The sequence below is a fragment of the Anser anser genome (genome assembly GCF_964211835.1).
Source record: "Anser anser genome assembly, chromosome: 3".
Lineage (NCBI taxonomy): Eukaryota > Metazoa > Chordata > Aves > Anseriformes > Anatidae > Anser > Anser anser.
Window position 1 is genome coordinate 50,347,501 of NC_139722.1, and position 23,692 is coordinate 50,371,192.

The 23,692-nt window shown below is 39.5% G+C and overlaps 1 protein-coding gene across 8 annotated transcripts in view; it reads right to left on the reverse strand.

The window, feature by feature from the left end:
- Positions 1–2,426: 2,426 nt before the first annotated feature.
- The window catches only part of SLC22A16 (solute carrier family 22 member 16), a 33,360-nt gene continuing 12,094 nt past the window's right edge, over positions 2,427–23,692 (reverse strand). For 4 of the 8 annotated variants that reach the window (XM_083830427.1, XM_083830428.1, XM_083830429.1 and 1 more), the window contains exons 2-8: positions 16,491–16,967; positions 13,558–13,675; positions 11,155–11,704; positions 9,423–9,550; positions 8,920–9,029; positions 8,333–8,432; positions 2,427–3,378 (exon numbers count right to left, since the gene is read on the reverse strand). In XM_083830427.1, coding sequence (XP_083686553.1) covers positions 3,166–3,378; positions 8,333–8,432; positions 8,920–9,029; positions 9,423–9,550; positions 11,155–11,704; positions 13,558–13,675; positions 16,491–16,967 — 1,696 coding nt within the window. In that variant the 3' untranslated portion in view covers positions 2,427–3,165. Of the gene's footprint in view, positions 3,379–8,332; positions 8,433–8,919; positions 9,030–9,422; positions 9,551–11,154; positions 11,705–11,904; positions 11,978–13,557; positions 13,676–16,490; positions 16,968–23,692 lie in introns of those variants that run through there. The other 4 variants (XM_083830426.1, XM_083830430.1, XM_083830431.1 and 1 more) reach the window with 4 other exon arrangements.

Sequence of the window (23,692 nt, forward strand, 5' to 3'; positions counted from 1 at the left end):
TAAAAGAACTGAAGGACTCAGATAAAAAAAAAATATATGAAAAGAAATTCTTTTCATGAGCCATGAGAAGAAAATATGCCCCAAAGGAACTTAGAAGCATTTGTTCTCAAACCCAGTGCTCTCCTTTGAGAGGATTTAGATCATCTGTGAATATTTAAGAGAAATAAATCAACTCACTCTGTCTATGCTACATTTATAATGTATGACTAGTGTTAAACATATTCTTCTCCACGTGGAAAAAAGCAAGCAAACAGAAATTCTACCGGTATATATACACAAATGCTATTTCCCTTCTTACAGTAATATGCTTCCTCAACTGAAAGAAAAGGATGCCCCAGAGCATCCTCAAAGCTAGTCATGCATAAAGTCACAAAAAGTGTACCAGTAGAACGATTAACACTTTATTTCCAGGGGAAATATATATAGTATCATTGGGCTAGGGAAATTCAGGTCTCACTTAATCAAAGATCAAATGCCAACTGACTTCAGTGACAGGACGACCTGGCTTTAAGGGTTAAAAACTATCAAGCTGCACTGTGTTTTAGAGTCATAATTAAAATCATAGCCTGTAAGGATTACTCAGTGTCATCACACATTTAACACTTTTTCTTATTTTCTCTACCTCACACGTACCAATTACAGATGACCTGGTCCTGAATCCCTCAGGTCACAAGAACATGTAACTGTACTTAGCAGTGTAACCCCCAGATCAGTTATTCTGCAGGCAGCAAAGCAGACAGATTAGTTGTTCTTTAGTACCTTGTTAAAATACACTGTACTGTTCCCAGTACTGCAGACTGAGGAGTTTAAGATAGGACCAGGTATGAAAAAAAGAGGATCATGTGAAAGAACCCCAAAATAATGAGATTGCTTGGAGCTCTGTGACGGGGACAGCGGTTGTAATGTCAGACAGTATCAGTTTCATTCCCTGTTAGGGCTATTGCATGACATTCTTTGGTGTGGTTAAGCCCTTGTTTAAGGCAGGGTTTGGCAACAGATCTTGCAGATAAGGACATTTGTTCTGCTCTGGGAACCGGGGCGGGGGGGATCTGGAAGCAGTGGAAGAGTACTGGGTCTGCTCCTCGGCAAAACAGAAAGCCACAGCGTGTGAGTAATCCTATCTGTAGTCATCAAAGTATGTTTTCAAGTGCTCCTCTGAATAATGATGGGATTACTCACATGGGTAAGGTTAAGCGCATACTTTTGCTGAGCAAAATATATCTGGACAGAAGCCAGTCTATGCAGTTCTCTTCTGAAGTTTTCTCTGCAGATACCGGGACACTCACATAACTGAAGGGAGAGTAAACACCCCTTTCTGCTTCACTTATCACCCAGAAACACCCTAAACTTAAACTGCCTGACTTTCGCTGGGCTTCAAAGCACGGCAGTCCTCATATAGTATATGATCAAATCCTAAGTCCAGTACCAAAAATGCTACTTCCACTCGAGGACAGTGCAGTGAAGAAAAAAATATTTTACAAGGGGATATAAATCATTATTTTGGTTTCAGAAGTCACTAAAACTAATATGCCTATGCAGATACAATAGAAAAACTACAGCATATAGAATATTTATGCACAGTAATTTAGGTGTCTGATTTTAGGGTACATGTCAAAGAAATAAACATGGGAAGATTTGTTTTGATGAGATCGTGCCAGCTAGCACGTGAGTAGGTGCCTAAGATGAGAAGAATTCTGTTTTCAAACCAGGGGTGGCAGGGCTCACACAATCCCAGCTGTCTGAACCCCGATGTGCAGAAGCTTCCCGTGCCACCCCCCCCTCAGACAAGGGTGGCCAAGAGGATACAGACTCACAAGCAAAGAATAAACTCCCAGGTCTGGAGGTAGACCGAAAAAAGGAAAGCCGGGACAGAAAGCCATAAAACTACCAGCCAGAATGATGCTTTCCTATCTATCAGTTTTCTGTGGTCCACAGTCATGAGGCATGATCGCTGCACCAGCAAGTGAGTGCTGACACACACACGAGGTGTAACAACAGTGGGACATCTACAGACACTTGGCTGAAAACTGCCAGAGACTGGTAACTCGGTGTCCTCAAGCTACCATTTTTTAATTTATATTTTCACAATTGATTTTGTGTAGTGTAAGTTAAAAATGGAGCTACAGACTCCATGTAAGTCTATGTAGTCCAATACAAATAGTGTGCAGATACCATGTCTACTAATCTTTCATCAATAATTAAGCCCAGCCCTGTGCAGAGAGCCTGAATAAGGCCCATGTGCCACTTGCTCTGTTCCACTGAGGACTAAGAAGGGCTACGCCTTGATGGAGGCGTGTGGCAAAGTTGCTGGTGTTGCTCTTAAACCTTAGGAAGAATCTGATGCTAGACCTGAGCTGAACTAAGCAAGAAGGGGTGCACTGAAATAACCGTCTGGAATGAATAAGACTTTCAAAGGCATCAGGCAATTTAGTTTTACCTAAACTAAAAAGAATTTACTCAGACAGCAATAAATCCAGTGATTTTTTTTGTCTAAGCCTAATAAAAATACATTTGCCATTCAACAGAATGAATAGTACACAAACTATTTGCACATTTTGCAAACTTAATATTATTTTTTCAGTCAGAAGCTGTGCCACAGAATACTTCTCTTTGTTAGAAATGGCAGCTTTTCTAGTAGCAAATTTGAAAAAAAAAGAACAAATTAGTTTAACTTTGAAATTATTAGTATGACGATGCAATATTAAGGCTTCTCTCTTGGATTATAACTGTGTGTTTGAGTTCACTGTGTTTTGAAGTCTCAAGCCTGTAACTGTCAACTGCAAAAGGACAAGAGTGGACAAGGCACGCTGTGGTGGGCTTACACGTGTAACTGCAGAAAATGTGAAGCAAGGAATTGGCCTGTTTTTTACATATGGACAATCAGGTGGGTTCCAAAATTTAGAGTAATCATTCCAACTGGTCACAGCAAGTCAGATAGGTTTCCTAAGCGCCAGGTAAGTTTGAGAAGTGATCTAGAAATCTCATCAAATTTTCTGCAGCACCTCAGTCACGTAGAAAAGGTTTCATATATTTGCTCTACTGAAAAAGCAAGACTGGTTACAAATTAAAAGGCACAGATATTATAGAACAGTCACGTTTCTTGAATAAAATGATCTTACAAGTTATTTAACTGTTAAAATTGGGAACAGCCATTTTGTTCTTGCTTTATTTCTCAGTGCTGACTGTTTCTGGACCATGCATCTCTATCTTTTCTAATGCTGCACCACTCTGTGCTGGAGGAGTCTTTTCTGAACAGCTTTTCTCGTTTCTTCCTATTTCTGTAGCTTCCTCCAAAGTATTAGTCAACGGTTTTCCAAGTGTTTCTGGTAGCATTATTGTTAATATTCCACTCAGCAGAGCCATGATTCCAACGAGTAACTAGAAGAAACAAAAAGCAGTTGTAAGGGTAGAAAAGTCTTTCAAGTTATGCACATCTTTGCTTTCGCTTGAGAGTACACAATATAAAACTCAGGGAACAGTAATGTAAAGATCATAAGTCTAAATGCTGACTGTATACTGTATAGAATACAGTATACAGTGAAATATAGAATATAGTATACAGTGAAAATACTTTTTTTGCTGTTGTTTTGCAAATGAAAGATATGCAGCAGAATTAACAAAGAGAAAGTGAAGTGTTTTGTTCCATAAGGGATCAATACAGTGCAAGGAGGAATAATTCTGTTTGAGAAAAGAGAATACGTATATTTTCATTTGGTATTTCTACTACCAGGTATGTATTTACTAGTGGATTCTAGGGTTGCATACATTTATCTTTACATGCACGTTCACAGATAAATCCCTGAAATATCCCTGCTACCTGCAATGTCAATTCTTACTCTAGCTCCTGAACTTCTCCCCCTGTAATTGCGCACCCACTCCTCCTGTGCGCAGCCAGGCCAGAATTTCTCAGTACAGATTGGAGCTACAGAAGCGTACATCCCTGTTCAGGAGAAAACTTCAGCAGATAATGTAGCTCTCAACAGGAATAATTTGCTGAATTGTCATCAAAGATCTGATAGGGGTGCACAGCACACACTGGCATGTGTGCTGTGGCTACCTCTTGGATTTGTCCATGGTGTACACGCTACCTCAATGACAGCATGCTTCAGCGTGATGGAGAAAGGACCAGGATCATGTGGGGCAGATGCAGAAGCATGCACATGCTCCAGGACTATCTCTTCTTTCCTTGCATTTCTGTGCTTTGTTCAGTGAGAACAATTTTCACTTTCCTCCTTTGAAGTACAGAACAGGCATTAAAACCCTGACATTCTTCCAATCTTAGATGATAAATGATCCAAATCTCTCTTGATTCAAATGCTTCCACACAATACATCATGCCTGGCCTCAGTGTTTTTCCATTTCATGACTGTGTACTTTGATACTGTATTATCTTCATCTTGCCTTATGCTAATTCTCAGGTCTGTCCTGTTTGTTTAATACTCGCCTTACAAGTGTGAGAGGGGACACTTGGAATTACTGTGCCTATGTCCCTCACACAGTGCCTGAACCAGCCAGCTACCATCTGCATCTAAGGGAGACTTTCTCCTCAGGTCAGAAAGCAGCTTTAAAATTGGAGTTCTCCATTGTGACCTTGAACAGAGCTGTCTTCATGCAAATGCACCGTCCTGGTTTTCCTTCCCCCCTGAGTTAAGAGGACAGCTTGTCTCAAGCAAGCTTTTGAGAAGCAGAATTCACACTGTTGCATACACTCTTTCTGCAAAATACCGTTGAATACTACAAGTGACAGAGAGAAAATAAAATGCTTATTCCCTTACCATGAGAAATTACAAAAAATCCTAACAGTAACAGGACCAGAGGAAATGGTGCCAAGTGACAAACAGAGGGAAATCCTTGCAGACTGGAGACATATATACATGGCAGGAGTGATATTTATAAACATAGGTCAAACCTCTCATACCATAGAGTCTCACCTCTGAGTGACAGAACTCTACTGTTAAGATTTATCTTCTGCCATGGTAAGAAAGGATGAATTGCAACCTGTCAGCTATTCCACACTAACCTCTCTTATGTACTTCCTTTAGGCTGTCATGAGATTATAATTGAGAATATTGAGGGATATTAAGGACATTGAAACTTAACCATTACTAATTTCTTTGGATACCCGTATATTTTGAGTGTATGAGAAGGGGGTCATTACTGACACCCGACAGAGCAAGGTTAAAGCAACACTTTGTGCTTTGAGTATGTGTCTTCTCTGTTCCAGTTAGCTTTTCAGACACTTTGCATTCTTCTCATGTTTCCCTTCCTCATGAAACTACTTCTTTTTCCCCTGCGAACTCCCACTGTCCTGGATGCCTGCACACTACCTTTCCTGCCTTTTAATCTCAACTCTATTCTTTTCTGTATTCCACCACCATATGTTAGGTTGTTTTTTTTCCATTGTGAAAGCTGCTGCACACACTTATTCCCTGTGTTTCTCTTCTCCCCGGCTTTATAAAGCATTTTTCAACACTTCCCATGAAAGACAGAATATGAAACAATTAAGTCACAGTTTGTTAATGAATGGACTTTTCAAGCACCATTTACTTTTTTTTAGGAGCAGTATCCAAACTTATCCATGAAGTTACATTCAGTTAAGTAGCAGACTTTAGATCTTTAGCAGACTTGGCATCCTTCTTCACAAGGCATTGGACAGAATTTAGCCCTTTGTTTGTTCATAACAAGTGTGTATCTTATGTATGTGTGTAATATTTTCCATATATAATTCAGCATCAGAAAATGTTTTTCTGATATAGCTGAGGAGTTAAATGTTTATGGATTGAAGTGTACTATTGTGCAAAATATTCATCGAAGTTTATGTGACAGCTATACCTATTTAATTCATTGCTTTTTTCAGGGTCTTAATTTGAAATCTGACTTTCTGCTTTGTCAAGCCTAGATTATTCCCAACACTTCAGCGTAGTCAGCAGCTTCTAACAACTATCATGAGTAACTTCAAAAAAGATTTGCCACTATTTTTCATGTCTTCCACCCTGCCTGGAGCAACAATTTTAATTTCACACTGGTGTAAGGCCAGAACTTAATACACTTGGACTAGAGAGAGAGATAATTTGCATTAAATATTCCTACAAAATAACACTTTTACTTCTGAGAACAAATTATTTTTCTAGTCTGCCAATCAAGTATAATTATATCCACCACATCTGATTGCTCAGGACCAATCTAAAAATGTGATCTTATTTACAAAATCCCTACTTCAACAACAACAAAAAAATGTTAAGTTTTGTCCTGAAAACCTCTCATATTAGACGTAGGCTTTGCATTCATGTAGCTTTACTGACCACAGGGGAGTTATTTTTTATTTTCACTTTATGTTCTGAACAGCCAATAAACACAAAGTTTATACATAGAGCAATTGCCTTTGTGTAAGTTTTCTAGAAAGCTGTCACATGAAAAACATATTTAGCAAGTATTCAAGATTTATGGGCATTCAGATGAGATGCTTGCATTACTCACAGGTGGCTCAACTGTACGTGAGGCAGGCTGTCAAACAAATAGTAGTATTAACTGCTCGACAGCGTGTGGTGTATACAATAGGTCAACGTGATGCAGATCAGTTTACTCAGAAATGTAATCCATTTCATTTCACTTTCAGTCCAAAACACTTATGTTACCTGAGACTTGGCAAGCGGTGCTCCAACCTAAGACAAGCCTATATAATAAACTGACAAATGTTTTATAGTAGGAGCTAATAATGAAAATATATTCACAGTTGACTACTACACAGTTCTACAAATACTATGGACAGTTTTTGTACACTGAGAGTTGCTCATAGCTGAAATAATTCCTCTGTTTATACTGCCATTTGCACTGTTCTCCGGCATGTTTGAACATTCATCATCTGTGGTTTGACTGCAGCTCTTCTGCACAGATAAAGCTTATCTCAGCTAGTAAAGGAAAAACACTGACTAGAGAAAGAGAATGTTCTCCCATGGCTGCTCTGTTGTGCAAATGTTGTTTTCTGTGTCTTTTCTGGGATGATATCTTGGCTAGTATGGAGTCATTATTAAGAAAGAAAACAGTTTTTAGGAGCTTGAGGGAATAAATAAGTTTGTGGTCTGCTTCATCTTTATAATTTTCATCCAAAGCAACTGAAAGTAATTAATTTAAATAACAAAACAAGTTCCTAAGAATTCTCTCAGACTGATCTCTAGCATCTATAATTTAAGATTTTATAGTTGCAAAATCAAAAGAACACAATGCCATTTTTTCAGGAAATTCCAATGTGGTAGACAAAATTAGCGTAAGAATCTAGGCCAAAGACAGATTCCATTACATTTTCACCTTCTGACACGTATAATCTATATATAACGTTGGTGTGCTAGTCACAGTGAATTCTAAGGGGTTTTGAAAGAACTCAGACTATTTTTAAACCATTAATAAGCTCTTCTCCACTTTGATCTTTAATGTAAACTTTGTAATTATTTGTATTTTTGTATATATGGGCATAAATTATCCTTCAGGAAAAAAAAAAGTGATTGAATAGCTGCAAGATTTCTAAGCAGCAAATGCCTCACAACAGGATTGTAATGAAGAAATACAATTCATTAGTGAGCAGGAATATTATATTATATTATATGTGTGAGAAGGAAAAATATTTTGTCCAAAATGGATTTGAAGCTACATAATGCAGAAGAAATGCCCAAGATCCATGAAGGAACGGTCCCACCTGTCTTTTCCTGGGGCAATTGGAGATAAGGATTCAATAGTAATATGACCTGGAAATCATCTACATTAGGGTGTGCTTAATGAATCCAAGGTTCTTTTCTTTGCCAAAGTCACCATGAATTTCATTAACATACCATTTGTCTCTCTTTTTCCATCTCATGTATTGTTTTCTTTGGTTCATGTAAATGAAAAATGCAAAAAAGGAGCTATGGGACAGATTTGAAGACCAAGCAGAGTAATTCTTGATCTTTTGGAAAGCTGCTCCAAAAGTGAAGTATCCCAGGGAAGCCAGGGAAAAGATTAAAGAAGAATATTAAGAAAAGATAGCCACCATAGTGAATTCCTTTGAAAAAGGGTAAGAGTAAGTTATGAGCACAGTCAAGAACTGCTAGGCCTGCAGAGTAAAAATATGTTTGTGCATCCTAGCAACTTTTCAGATTTCAGTGATTCAAAGTCTCCCTCTTGCTTTAGCTGCATTTTTAACAATAGGAAGTTACTAAACTTTAAGACCTAAAATTTAGAGTAAGAATGGTTCATTCAATTTCAAAAGAAAAGTTCAGCCTCTTGTCCCGAAAAAAAAAAAAAAAGTTACATACATACTTTTTCAAAATGAGAAACATTTGCCATTGAAATAAATACTTACGAGTGGCATGAAAATCCAAACACTTCTCAAATACACACAGAAAGGAGCAACCACACTGCCTACACGGCACATCATGCTCCCGCTTCCAACAGCAAGTGATCTACACAAGAAACAAATATTTGTTAAGAATTCTGGCAGATACAGCAAAAAATTAGAAATGCATAGACACTTATCACATCAGTAGGATAATATGAAATTATACTAGGAAGCTATTGCTATGCCAATGTAAATTTAGGTCGTTTGTAGTGAAACAGCTACTTCTATAATGAAGATTAAAAATACAATCAGCATTCAGCATAGACTATGAGATGAATGAGAACTTTTAAGAAAGGTATAACTAATATATAAGAAAATACAAAGTATTCTCTTTCCTCAGTGAAACCAATCAATGCATGTGGAAATGAAAAAATAAAAATTTACTGTACAGCCAAATATTAGACAACTCTGAAGCAGCAGAGGGACTCATCCTATCCTGTCTTTTGGACCACTGCCATTAGTGTCAAGAGCTGCTGGATATGGCCCAAGACTGTAAAAAACTGAAATAACAACAAAACAATGAAAAATACCTGCCTGGCAAAAATTCTTACCTTACAATTGTTGGGTACAGTTCTGCCGTGTAGAGGTATATAAGGCCAAATGCCACACCTATTGAAAATTTTCCAGCCATATTTGCCAAGATAATTAATACATTAAAATCCTATTGAAAGAGATCACAAATAAATAAATAACCAGAAAACATCATTGTTCCAAATGTGAATTAAATCCTTCAAAAGATGTGACTCTTCTTTAAACATAAAGCAATATTTATTGCTTGCTTTTTTAAAAATTGGTTTCAAAAAGTAACTCATGTCCATAAAACTTTACCAGTCCTGGTTCACTGAAGCCCTAGGAACATTTTAACATCTGACTCCAGCAACGATAGCGTAAAGTCCGTCTGAAAATACAGAAATCTATCCTTGACTGGCAGCTGCATTTTAAAAAAAGCCTTTAATCAGCCATATCATTTAGAAAGAGCAGCTGCATCTACAGACTTAGGGTTCTATAAAATTAATGTCTACTATAGGAACACTTTCAACAGTATGTGACTAACCTGAGGTATGAACATAATTAAAACACAGATCAGTGCACTTAAAATAAGGAACGGAATGAGTGTGTTTCTCCTTCCCAGTTTGTCCATCCCAATGCAAGCAATGATATAGCAAGGCAACTCCACAGCACCTGTCAGTATGAAATTATTTGGGTTTAAATCACGATTACACATGTTCATTTTATATTCCCCATTCTTTATGGGGATTCATTTAATCTAGGAAGTTAGCTTGACCTTACACATCATGAGTACGTCAAATCTAGAGGTAATCAATGTGTTGGGCAGTTCATTTGGTCACAGAAATGGCCACAAGCATCAGAAAACATGGCCTAGGATATGGTAGTGGGGAGTGAAGAAGGACAAGTGGAGCAGATTTTACAGCACAGAGAAGCTCCAGGTCTCTTTGGGGTGGAAAATTACAGAAAACAGCAAGGCTCTCTTTGCAGAGAAGGCAGCTGCTTACAATATCCCACGTGTGCGCAGATTTTGTCTTCCTTATGTCTCGTTCTGTGGAAAAATTTCTGCAGCCATAAGGGAGTGGCATTTGGTGAGAACTGTTCACAAATGCTGTTTAAGCATGGTTTGCTCCTAGATAAATTATACTGAGCCTAAGTCCGTCTGGACATGTTTTAAACCAACTTGCTCATGAAGAATGCTCCTATGTCTGGTGTAATGACAGGGAAGAATATAAGAACAAATATGCTGCATTCCTCTACTGAGCACATGTTCTGTGTTGATGCACCTATAATACTGGGAAACAATCTTTGAAGTTTGTATTGGTAAAAGAAGAGGCAGCTAGTCACTGTATGCCAGTCTGCTAAAGTATTTTTGGAAGAGGTGGGTACAGTGATTTATGCACTGCACTCCGTCCTAACAGTTTAGTTATCCACTCATCCACTCTTCTCCACACCAGACTACCAATATACTATAAAACATGACAACCCAAACTGAACTCATGAGAGTCCCAGTTGTTCTGCATGCTGATGTACCTGGACAGCCACATGCACTTCACTGAGAGCACTGGATCGCATAAAACAAAGCACATGATTTAATCCTCTGCTGACTCAGAGCTATGTGCCCTATCTGAAGTCTTCTGAAGTCAATGGGATATTTCTACTGATCTTAATGAGCTTCAGATCAGGCCTTGAATGCACCGAGCAGCCTTTATAAACAACTTACATACCACAGGACGATTACAGTCAGACCAGCAAAAGAACACCCTGACTAAATTAAAAATACACTTTTGAGAAAACTGAAATTACTATTGCTTCCGAGCATTGTGAATCTATTTTCTGTACTGACTGACATAGTATGTTATGACTGCACATGACTATAGCAGTAACTTCTTCTATCTTCTCCTTGTTTGTGCTTTTAACAGAACAGTATGAGTTTTGTGTTGCTGATCTGCTGCCCCTGGGTTTTGCGTGAATCTGCTAGATGCTTGCAGGGCAAAGAGGAGAAAAATAGAACATGGTTTTACAATCACAAAGAGAGAGAGCAGAATTTTGTATGCCAACACATTCTTAATTCTTTTCTTTTCAGAAACAGTGAAATTTGGCGTGAATGATATCCTTCCTGTGTTAGTCAGCTTTATGAACAATTAACATGAAAATTTTTGATCCAGGTCCATAATTGAATGAATAAAGTTAAAAAAATGGCCATCAAATCTCTAGACATTTCTGAATTTCATGTCCTAGTTCTGTCAGAAACAACATGAAGTACAAAAAATATTTACCTATGAGAAACAGATTTAAATATTCATTGCCTCCTAGATTGACAGAACTCAGGGAGAAGACGTAGTACCCCAGGCTCCCAGTGAACCAGACCAGCCAGACTGTGATGGTCCTTCTTGCAATGTACCAGTTACAAAATAGATCTAAGATGTTGTGCTTCTTGGCTGAGGGCGCGTCATTGTCACCTGTTCCGCCACTGACTGGACCATCGTGTTGGACTGAGTACAGTTCAGCCACTTTGCAGGGAGTGCTTACTTTGTTCCATCTTGCCATTGTATTTATTACTTTTTGTGCATCTTCATATCTTTCCTCTGACAGGAGCCAAAAAGGTGTTTCTGGGAGCATCCAGCAGCACAAAACAAAGGGAAGAGTTGCTATGGAGAGAAATATCTGATAGACCCACCAGGTCCGAACCAAAAATCCCACGAGTGCCACAACCATAATTCCCATAGCAAAAAAAGCATGGACATGCATAGAAGCCCAGGTTCGTGCTTTAATGCCAACAAATTCAGTCACATAAACAAAAGCCACAACCAGATAGCCACTCGAAACCTGGGGAAGGGAGAGAGAGAAAAAAAAAAACAACACAGTGTGAGATTTGTATCTATTCTCCATGTGCAACACCTAACAGCGTTCCCCATTTGTGTACATTTACTTGGCACTGCAATGGCGTATTGCTCACTGACAGAAAAAAAAAGGTACCCTAAAAATAAATCAGCTGGACAAAAAGCTCACTCAAATTTTCACAATACCTGGCACTGTGTTTAAAGATGTGAAGTGCTTTTGGATGCTTTCCTTTAGTGGGGTAGAGCCAGCAGGAGATACCTGAAAAAGAGTCTAATTTGCTGGTGGTACTAAGTTCTTCACCTCCAAAAATCAGGTCCTTAATGACATCACAGACTAGACACGAGGAAAACTGAGGTCCCCTGAAGTAAGTGCCATTTCTGAAAATCTTGACCTTGGCTTTTAAGTTGACTATTACGAGTCTGCACGTTACAGAGCAACAAATTTACTGAGAATCACCTTCCATACCATTTTAAATTACCTCATTAAATCAATTTTTTACAATGTTAGAAGAGAATCTCATTTACACAGTTGCAGGTTCTCATACATTATCTAACCATGCTCACAGAATGGAACTACTGGCATATTCTGCATTTAAGTATTTTTTCATTCAATGCATATATATTTGAATATATATTTCAATTTCTCTAGTAACACTCTAAACTCTTGATAACTCAAAGCATTTCAAAACACAGCTAGAAAATCTATGCTAGAAAATACTCCAGTATATTATTTTGATTAATCAATTCAAAAATCGATTTTCTGGTTACAAGTCTTCCAGTTAATAAACTGAGCCCACCGATGCTGATAGAAAAGCTGCACTGATCTCAGTGGCACAGAACTAGAGCTTCACAACTTCACCTCTCAAATCTATCCTACTGAGCAGTTAAAAAGCATCAGTTTGGTGAGAGCTTTTTGCTCTTATAAACTACCATAGTCCCTAGAATCAACAGCCAGAGAGTCAGTGGAGGGACTCCTGTTGATCTCACTGATCAAGGGTGAAATGACTATGCAGTTTTCCTGCTGGGAAATCATTCTGAGCTCTAACCAGGCAAAGGGATCTCCAGGTGCAAGCTCCTCTCTTGACTACCCACCCACAGGAAAAAAATAAATGATGTGATTATTTTCAAGTTTCCAACCTCTTTTAAATATTTTATATAATTTTTCTTGTGACAGTCTTCTAATTTCTGGAGGCATAATATAGGGAGACTATAAATTTACTTTCGGATGTAAGAATGTAATTTAAAGTTGTTTACCATACATATATTGTATAAATATTATATATGTGTGTGTATAGATACACATACACACATATACTGGAATACACTTCAGTACAGTATAAACATCTAGGTGCTAAACATGTCTACCTATATATTGAGTACTTCAGATGTACTTTAAAAGAACAAAGAGATGCATGGAAGAGAAAAAGTGCATCTCTCCTCCATCACTGAAAATGGCAGAGATAAAGATCATACTTGTTATAGATTTGTTACTTTAAGAAAAATATACTCCATTTGTAACAACACGGAGAAATGCAATGCCAGCTGCAGTGCAGAAACCAGAATTCACTGCTCACACTTGGTATTTAATTACCAGTCCAGCAGAGGTTGGGATGGAGGAGGTACCAAACATTGCTTCATACAGATGCTTTCTATTAATTCAAAGAGGAAAAGTGCTGTGGTCCAAGAATATTCAGACTCTCCCTGCTCTGCTGAAATAAGTGCAACAGAGGGGGCTTTAGAATAATGAAGTAAGGGAGGAAAGAAAGAATAAAGGGAGGTTTTCCTGAGAAGGGGTAGGAAATAACACATAAAAGAGACAGGGTGAGCATCCTTTCTTACCATAGCAAGGAGAAAGCGCACGACCACGAAACTGTAGTAGTCAGACGTGAACGCCACTGCGATGCCAAATACAAACTGACCAGCACTTGTGAACCACATAACACGCTGTCTTCCCAGCCTGCAAATCACAGCAGCAGTAAAATGATGAGCAACCATAAACATCCTGTCAAAATAAAACTGCAACTTCAGAGACCCTGTCGGGAAGTGAGTCTGAAAATACTGTACTTAAGACTTTCACTCACCACAGAACCATTGGATTAGTTTCCCGTATTTTCCTTACCATGTGAGAAAGAAAATTCTTAATTTTTCAGTAAATTTCCAGCTAAACCAAAGAGAAAGGAAACTCCTACGGAAGGAGCTTCCATTCCAGAATTCTTGGCTGGAATCAAAGCGCAGAAGTGGTGTTACATATGCTCATGTCTAGTATGAAGCTTAACTTCTATGTAACTAATCCACAAATTTACTTTGTCTTGTTTACGAGGTCAGTACGTAATAGTCACTTTTCCAGACATTTTATATTAGATAATATCTAGTTAATAAGTTAGTAATTTCTAACAAAAGTTATCTGTGATGACATATGCTATCTTTTGCCAAAGTAAAAACCAGTCTGGGTAGTACTTAGAGGCTTCTGTAATATATCTTTGTCCTATTATTTTCAGTTAAATTCTCTAATAAATGACAGTTACATGGTTTCCCTGAGTTTTCTGATTGCATCACAGCACACATGCATGCACGTACAAACACAGATGCTAGTACAGTTACAGTAAAAAAACACACAAACAAAAAAAAACACGGGTTAAGTACTACTTTCTCATCAACAGCATAGTACTTTCCAGTGCAAAAGAAGGGTGTTTATTAAAAATGAACTAATGTTTGTCTGTCTTATTCCCATACCTCAGGGAGAAAATTTGCCTAGCATACTCACTTGTACCTAAACAAGTGAGTGTGTGCTAACAATGAGAAGCTCAACCGAGGAGAAGACCTAGAAATCTGCAGCCTACTACACAACACTCTATTGAGGAATCATTTTATTCCATTTTGTCTACAAAATGTACAGAATCATTTTTATTCCCTGATAATATTATATCTTGGACTCTACTACCTACTCCAATGCAAACAGCTTTTCACAGATGTAGATATTACATTTAGATGGAGAGTTTGAGGACTTTCAGGGGTGGGGGCCTGTTTGTCTGTTCTCCGTGAATATTTGGTACTATAACAAAACAACTCTGGGAAGTGACGTTGTAAACAGGCGGTGTAGCCCAAACAGCAACATGGCATAGCTCTTTCCAGCGCCCTCCTATTTTTCTCCAGCCCTGACTCCAGGTCAAGGTCTGGGAGGAAGGAGTCATCATTCACATTTGGTCTCTGATCCCTGCCAGAAGAGATCCCAGTGAGTCCCAGCTGTCCGGGCTCTTCTGTTGGGAAATCTGTTAATTGGGAATGGGAGGAACCCACAAACTTATTTCTCACCAGCCAGGATGTGTCAGTAAATAACAACTTTCAGCTGTAAATCCATGGTTGTAAATCTGCAACTCGGGATGTGTGTATTATCTCAACTGGCTGTCCATGGCTTGAATTAATGGAAATGAGAACAATATGATCGTAACCTCATAAATCATGCCTGGGTATTAATTAATAAAGCCATGAATGATTTAAAGGGACACAGAACAAATGTTGGCATTATATTCTGGTTTTGTATTAAATATGGTTTTACAAATCCTTGAATAAGGAGGAAGGATTGATTCCATGTGTTCCAGAAGACAAATTAAAGGAAGATCATCTTTGATTTGCATTCCCATGTTGTCACACCACAGTGCTGTGCTAATGAACAATGTGCCTAGTCTCCTTTTCCTGCTCATACTTTTAGCTGTGGAATACATCTTCACTGTCCATCTAACAGAGCTGTTAGTCAACAAGCTCCTTTATAGAATAAGTAACACTGAAGGAGTCTTCAAATCAAAACACAAGTATATAAACTGCCTAGGACAGCACAATGTACCTTTGAAATCAGAATGCCACGTGGACAGACAGGTACAGCTAGGTGTTCTTCTGAGGCATTTGTGTTGAGAGAGAAAACTAAGAGACGCAGGAGGACACAGGCACACATCCTGGATCTCACTGCTGCTTCCGAGTCTGTCTGTGAAGTTGGCTCTCAGTGCATGACCTCAGAAAACACCCAGGGAGGCAGAGCCAGAGGGGGCTGGCTGAAGGACAGCCTTGGCACCGCAACCACGGGACAGCTCTGATGGAGGCCCTGCACCGGCTGTCGCTCCTCGGGCCCAAACAGAACTCTGATCATGCTAGTAAATAACGGGAACCACAGCAAAGCTCGCTGATGACCAATTTTCCTCCTGTCTGGACCAACATTCAAGAAACTGATGTTTAAATTAACCTTTTAGGGAAAAACTGCAATTGGACAGCAAGAAAAAAAAGGGGCTTGATCAAACCCTCAAAGCCTTTGGATCGGTCCCACAGAGCTGTATTCATGACGGAAGTTGGGATGAAGCCCTTCAGCTGTTCATCATATCCAGAAATAAACAGGCATATACCAGGAGGTATCTTTCCTCATGGAAAATGAGGTGAAAACCTACTCCCAGGTTTTACTATTGCTAATACTACTATTACAATTCCCGTTAAAAAAATAATAATAAAAAAATTAATCTAAGGGCAAAACACTAGCTGCATAGAAAATTTAAGGGATTAACAATGGATGATATGAAGTAGGAAATAAATTCCAAATGCAAATGATTTGCAAACACATTTTAAAACTTATACTTGCAACAGGAAAAAAAATGAGTTAAGCATATCTGTGAATAAAACAATATCAAAACCTCCTAAATTCACACACAATAAATAAAACAACAAAACAGATAGATACACATGGAGTTACTGCAGTCTGAGCCTACAATGTTGAGAGGATGGAACTTTACCTGTCAGCGATATCACCAAAAATCACGGCTCCAATCAAGACTCCAAGCATGAATGTAGGCTGGATTAATTTTGCAAGCCATTCTCGGTCACAGACCAGATCCCATTGTGTAACAACTGTGCTCTTCCATTTTGTATCATCATAAAGAAATCCATCAGAACAAGAAAATACGGACTTGTTGCCTCTATATTCATATGCTAGATCCAAACTGACTTCTCGTTTGGCCTTGCTGCATTGATTAAGTTCCCAGATTTCTCCATCTTCCAGCTGGACTACAATGTAATTCTCTGTTGATGTCCATGTCGTCCAGATGTCCTCTAGACTTGCTTCAGAGGAGTTGTAGAAGAGAACACTACTCACGTTCCCAGGGATCCCACATACGAAGTTAGGAGTAACAGCCATAAACACAGATGCTAAGTAATGGATGCCACATGACATAGCTTGAAATACAGACGCAAAATAAACATATGCTTGAAATCTGCAAAGGGAAAGAAAAAAGGTTCACTGAAGAAAAGCCCTCTATATACACAAAACCATCAACACAACCATTTCGCTAGGATCAGCCCAATCATTTTGGCAAAGTTGTAAATGGAGGTATCACCTAGCGTCTAGTGGTTTGTTACAGTATGGCTTCAAAATTAGCTAAGCTCTGCAAGAGACCAAAGATGAGAAAAGATGCTCATCAGAAGCCATCTATCTGCAGGAAATATCAGGTGTCCCTTTTGTCAAAAAAAATAAATGCTGCTCTTAGACACATGTACAGCTCCACACAGAGAAGACTATTTAAAAATAAACAATTCTTAACTTAAATACAGAATTTGAGGTAACTCCCCACCCTACGATCCCATCTAGTACATCCCTCAAAACAAGGCCTAAGATTACTGGAATGGTTAGAGGAACCAAAATGTCGCAACCTCAGTTTCTGAGGGATAGAGATAGGCACATCAAATAAAACAGAGCAAACACATTATGCCCTTCATTTCACCTCACTGTATCCATGTACCTGTACTCGACCTATCTTCTACCTCGCTTTATTGCCTCTGAAAGACAAAGAGAGAATACATGTAGACACATGTAAGAAGACAGAATGTGAACAGTGTGAAAGGCTTTGTACCAAAACATAGCTGTAATTTGGGCTGGGTTTTCCCTTAAGCAGGGTGTGCAGTTATGCATTAAAGATTGTATCGTAAAACAAACATACTAAAAGAATGTTTTATACATAGCCTGAATTCTGGCATTTTAACAGCTTTTCAAATATGCTTGAGGTGCAAGCAAATCGTTGTGTATAAAATGCACACATATTCTGAATGTCAAAAGACTTGCAATGAACTAGTATCACTGATTGCAAATTTTAGGATAGCTTCTGACAGTCTAAAGATAAGGAATCTTTTCCTCAATTAACTTATAATTATGCACAGAATTAGTACATTTGTTCAGAAAAAAAATGCATCTTTGTTTTTTCCTCCAGTTCTTATTTACTGGAGGCCAATCAATTGCGCTAACTTGAAGAAGCATTCAGTGTGCTTCTATATACACATCTTTATCACAGCATGTGCTGGGCCTTGATAGTAGGAAACAAGAAGATTTTTTGAACACGATCAGAGCCTCTGCTGAAGTTACAGGAAACGATGCCTAAAAAGCAATTGCCACGTAATGTCTTGTGTGCCTGTAACAAATGCAACCTCCAGATCACTCCTCTCTGATATGTATCCAATCTAGCCTTGAATTCCTCTGATAAAGTCTGCAACAGAACCTGGCCTAGGACCTTTAATCATCTGTCACCACAGTTTCTAATGAATTTCTGAACTACCCAGAGCCAAGGTACTTAAATAGAATTTGCTGGATACATTGTCTTAATGTCCAAATAACGTTTTCAATGGAACAGTTCTCTAGTGTAACCTAACTCCACCCACCATCCTCATCTCACACAGCATCACAGGAGGGCTGAGGCGGGCAGGGACCTCTGCAGGCCACCTGCTCCAACCCCTGCTCAAGCAGGGACACCCAGAGATGCTTGATCAGGTCCGGGTGGCTTTTGAAGATCTCCAAGGAGGAGACCCCACAGCCTCTGTGGGCAACCTGTGCCTGTGCTCCGTCACCCGCACAGCACAGAAGGGCTGCCTGGGGCTCAGAGGGAGCCTCCTGTGTTACGCTTTGTGCCCACTGCCTCTGGTCCTGGCACTGGGCACCACTGAAAAGAGCCTGGCTCCGTCCTCTTTGCCTCCTCCCTTCAGGTATTTCTACACATTGATGAGATCCCCCTGAGCCTCCTCTTCTCCAGGCTGAACAGCCCCAGCTCTCTCAGCCTCTCCTCACAGGAGAGGTGCTCCAGGCCCTTCATCATCTTGGTGGTCCTCCATTGGATTCTTTCCAGCATCTCCAGGTCTCTCGCGTACTGGGGACCCAGAACTGGACACAGCCATGAACTCCAGGTGTGTCCTCACCAGTGCTGAGCAGAGCAGAAGGACCACCTCTCTTGCCCTGCTGGTGATACTCTGCCTAACACAGCCAAGAATACCATCAGCCTACTTAGCAGCAAGGGCCTTCTTAGACCAAGGGCAATCTCCTCTGCCTTTTATCTCGTGTTGCTTAATTCTTTCCTTGGCAAAGGCAAACCCACTTGCATTTCCTGTCTTTCCAATTGCATTGCTGCTGTTTAGATGCAATGGTTTTTGTCCCACTTTCTCTTGACAACAGCTCTATTGATTTTTCAACAGCAGTCTGAGGAAAGAGCCAGATTGCTAAACCCACAGTGGCAGCTCAAAAAGCTGGTTCCAAATCCCTCTTGAAGACTCTCACAGGTGCTGTGCTGCTCTTTCTCATCAAACCTTGTGAGAGATGTGGTGAAGAGAAATTGGACGTAACAACAGCAACCCTTAAGTCTATTGATACCCTGTCAGGAGAACAGCTTCTTGAGGACTAAGTACCTAACCATAAACTAAAGCAAGGGTAAACCTGCTCTGAAAGGCTTTTGGACTATCTTGGACCACCCAAAGTCAAAGGTTATTCTGAAATGTTACCTTTGTCCCCCTACTAATGCAGACAAATATGGTTAGCAACAATTTTTAGTTCTTCACTGTTATTTTAACTGCAACTGTTCTCATCAAAAGACAAGTTTTAAAAATAGCAGAGGAAGACCAAATTCGGTAACTTGGGCTATTGTTGCAGCATGCAGAATTGGCTAAAATCAAGACTAGATGACCTCTAGCAGATTAGCAAATTAAAACCCTAGAAACTGCGCAGTTACATCTTCTACTAGGTAATAAAGAGTAGCATGGTTGGAACCAGGATGCCTACTATTTGCAATATTTGTCATTATGCAACAAGACATTGTAGTGTCAGATAGCCCAGTTGATACTTCCCAGACACAGGAAGAATGAAATAATTTCAAACTCCCATACATTCATCTTGAGCTTACTAATTAGCTTTCCCAGCACAAGAAACTCCAGGTTCATCATCTCTCTTCTGCCCAGTAAGAGTGAGAAAAAAAAATAAAAATTATTTCCCTTTTTGTCAGAGAGGCTCAAAAGAAGATAACAACCTGTTAGGATATGAGCTGAGAAGATGGCATGAACCATTGCTCTGCATCATTTTTGTAAAACCCAAATCCCGAGAGCATCGCTAGGGCCATAGTTTGGATCATTTCCAGCTAATCTCTGCACTAACTTCTCCCTTGAGAGTTTCATTTTTTATCTTCCTGAGCACTTGTGATCGCGCTTCTATAACCATTTTGACAGACTGCTCTACTATCAAAGCTTTCTGTTGGAAAGTTTCTCATTAAATCTAATCTCGATGTCCCCTTTTTCAGTGTAAGACTATCAGCAGCTTATAAAACATCCTTGTGCAACCTTGAATAAATCTTCCTTGTCTCCTATCATTTATTCATAAAAAATTATCTGTTTTCCCCGTCTAGTTGCTATCTAAAACTGTATAAATTGCAATCCCTTACCCTTTCCTCATTTTTCCTTTGTGTCCCATAGAGCAGTGTCCAACTCTATAAAAAGCAATGCAGGATTTATTTTAGAGAAATATCTGTGCCATGCCACTTTTCACCCATCTTTCAAGGGTTTAACTTAGAACTAGGTATAACTGGTTCTTGTAAAAGTGTTCTTCAGTTTTCAATGTTACAAAAATCTTATTCAGCTCCAACAAAGAAATCCACTCTACAGTGTCATTATTTCTCTTACTTCATTTGTAGCACCTATGCTAAGCGAACACAAAAAGTCAAACAATATGACAGATACATGGTGATAGACATAATTCATAGATACACAGTGATAGACATAATTCATGCTGTTTCTGATTTAAGAACATGAAAATGTGTTTTTACAACAGAATGGCCGTGCTGTTGCTGAATCTTGCAGGATGGACTTCACTGCAGTTTTTAACCTCTAACTGTTCAATAAAGAAGCCAAGGAGCAGGCAAGAGAAGCAGGAATAGGAGAGAGTAAGGCCAGATGTGAAGCTACAGAAGTGTATGGCAGCACTGGTGGCTGAAGGCATCCCGCAGCTCTGCCTCCGCTGCTTCCCTGCCTGTAAAAACGCTGTACTGCTCTCTCCAGTAAAATTCCACAATGGGCTGGCTAGGGCTCTTTCAGTAAATACACACACCAAAACCTAAAATCCCTCCTTTGATGTGAAGAGAAAATTCACTGCTGAATACACGACGATGTCGGATTAAAAAGTCCAACCTTGTGAACTGCTGAGTATCTCCTGCGGGTAGGAAGAGCTTTTCTTCTAGAAAGGCTGGTGGCACAGAGGTCAGGAAATTCATTAACTTGCGTAGTTACCAAAAAGGAGTTAATTCAGCTGTCAGTGACAACATATAGAAAGCATGAAAAGTATGTAAGGAGGATGATATGTGGGATGGGAGAGTACTATAGACGCATTGAGCTTTGCTTGCCACAGCAGCTGCAGAACGGATACAGGACAGAGAGAGCCACAGCAGCAGCCTCATGACAGACACCGGTTTGCCACAAGTGTGGACGGGGCAGCAGAGGGTGCTGAGCAAGGAGGCACACGAATCTGCTCCGTGGCTAGCCGGGGACCCCTCCCTTCGCACAGCCGGGTGCACGAGTTGTCCCAGCCTCCTGGTGTGGCTGTATCGCTACCCTTGCCCAGCCTTAAAATCCTGGGGCTGCTTCCTGGCCATGCTCACGCAGCATGAGCCAACTCCTCTTTGCGGGAGGACTGGCCCGGGGGGCAGCTCAGGGACCCTGGGCACCCCCCACTGCAGCAGGCTGGGCTGTGGCAGTAGGCGACAACAGAACCCGTGCACTTCGCTGCCCATGAGGCAGGGGTTAAAGTCTGCACTGTCCTCGCTACCTGCTGTAAATGATTGACTTCTTCCCCTAATACTTGAGTTAAGAATGCTGGGTTGAGAAGAAATCCTCTATTACTAAGCTTAAAGCTCTCAATCGCTGGCAACCATGTAATACAACCCTTTTAGTAACCACACCAAACTCCATTTTAAAATAAGTTAAATTTCCCTGACGTAAGAGAGTGTTGCTCACACCTCCAAATGTTAAGAAAATCGCATTGCCATAGGAATAAATACTACCAACATTCACCAAGAGAAGGCAAGGCTTCTCTCAGCAAAGTCTGAGATCTGTTTTCCGGGGCTGATTTCAAAAAAGGCCGGTTTTGGGGAGGATATTTTATATGCCAGTTATCCTCACATACACATATCAGATTAAGTAATGCATATCGTTGCAAGCAGTAATTTTCAATAACATTTTATATGTTATTTTTCTTCTTAAAACATATTCTTTTTGCCATTTTTAAGATCTGTGAACATGATGACTGTCCTAAAAAGTATGATAATCTCTGGCTCTTCACAGTATTTTTCCATCTCTTCAGTGACTTGCCATGGGAGATAATTATTTGGCAAGTACATTTTGTCACTCTTGCCAGGAGTGTCAAATATAGAAGTCAAGAAGACTTTGTAGGTTACTGCTCCAGTATAGAGGCGCTTAATGAATGCCAGAAGTCAAATGAGCATAAAACTGTCTTCATAAAAGCTTGAGCAAGACACAGCATGAAAATGTGCCAGCCCTTCCTAAAATATTTTTGTGAAATTTCGCCCCAATTAATTCTTTATTCAGTTTACTGCTTTCAGAAAAAAAAGAAAAAGAAAAAAAACTGCATTTTCTGACTCTTCTGCACAGGTTTTATGACCTAAGAAAAGCAAATGTTAATATTGCAATTTCAGTACCTGAAATGAAGAAACAGTCTTGCATAAAGATAATGAACTAGATCTCAGACCACTGCCACTCTGGCTGTATTCTCATGACACAACATACCCTGTGGCACTGTCATCATAAGATATTTCCTTCCCTCTCTTTTCCCACTGTTTATTTACCCCCTGAGACACAGTGATCCCCTGAGACTTCCCTCAGATGTGGTGGTACTTTTTATGTGGCCCGGCTGTGGATTTTATCTGGAAAACTGATCTTACTTGAAAAAACGTCAGAACAGATGATGATTAAAATAACAAAAACAAGCCAGATCAGTTGCTTGATTTAATTTGATTTCCATCCAGGCAAACTATCTGCAGCAGTCTATTTGCAAGGTGGTACATCTGGGAGGCAGCAATATCTGAAGCGGACATAGACACGTAGATGTTAGGGAATAAAAAAATAGATTAGAGATAAAAAGATAATAGATTCAAAGCAAATATATTAGATTCTCCTCAAAAGCTAATATAAAACTTTAAAAATCCTTTCAGTGCATGATAGAGCGACAAGGCTGTGCTGTGATTAACAAGAGACTTGTACTATTCCACAGGTTTTACAAGAACTATTTTGACTGTTTGCCTTTTCAACCACCTTGTTAGCAAACTGCTTAGTCAGAAAACATGGCCTGTTTTTGCTGTGCAGTCTACACTCAACAGGATGGCTTCGGTGGAAAGAAAATTCCAGATATTTACTATTTCTGAAAGAATTTGTGTTCAGTGACCGCTTTTAGCTCTGTATTCCATGCTTTTTTTTTAAAATGTGAAAAAAGCCATTCAGCATTCTTTCCACTTTAAACCAAAAAACTGTTATGCACTTCTGTACACTTCCACATTTATTTTTTGAGAGGAAAGGAGCTGAATGAGACTCGGGAGCAGTATTTTTGCTATGGTACAGAGAGGCAGATTTGGAAGCAGCCTTAAATGCACAACTGACATGGCCTTATTTGCCTTGCAGCGTCAAGAGCAAA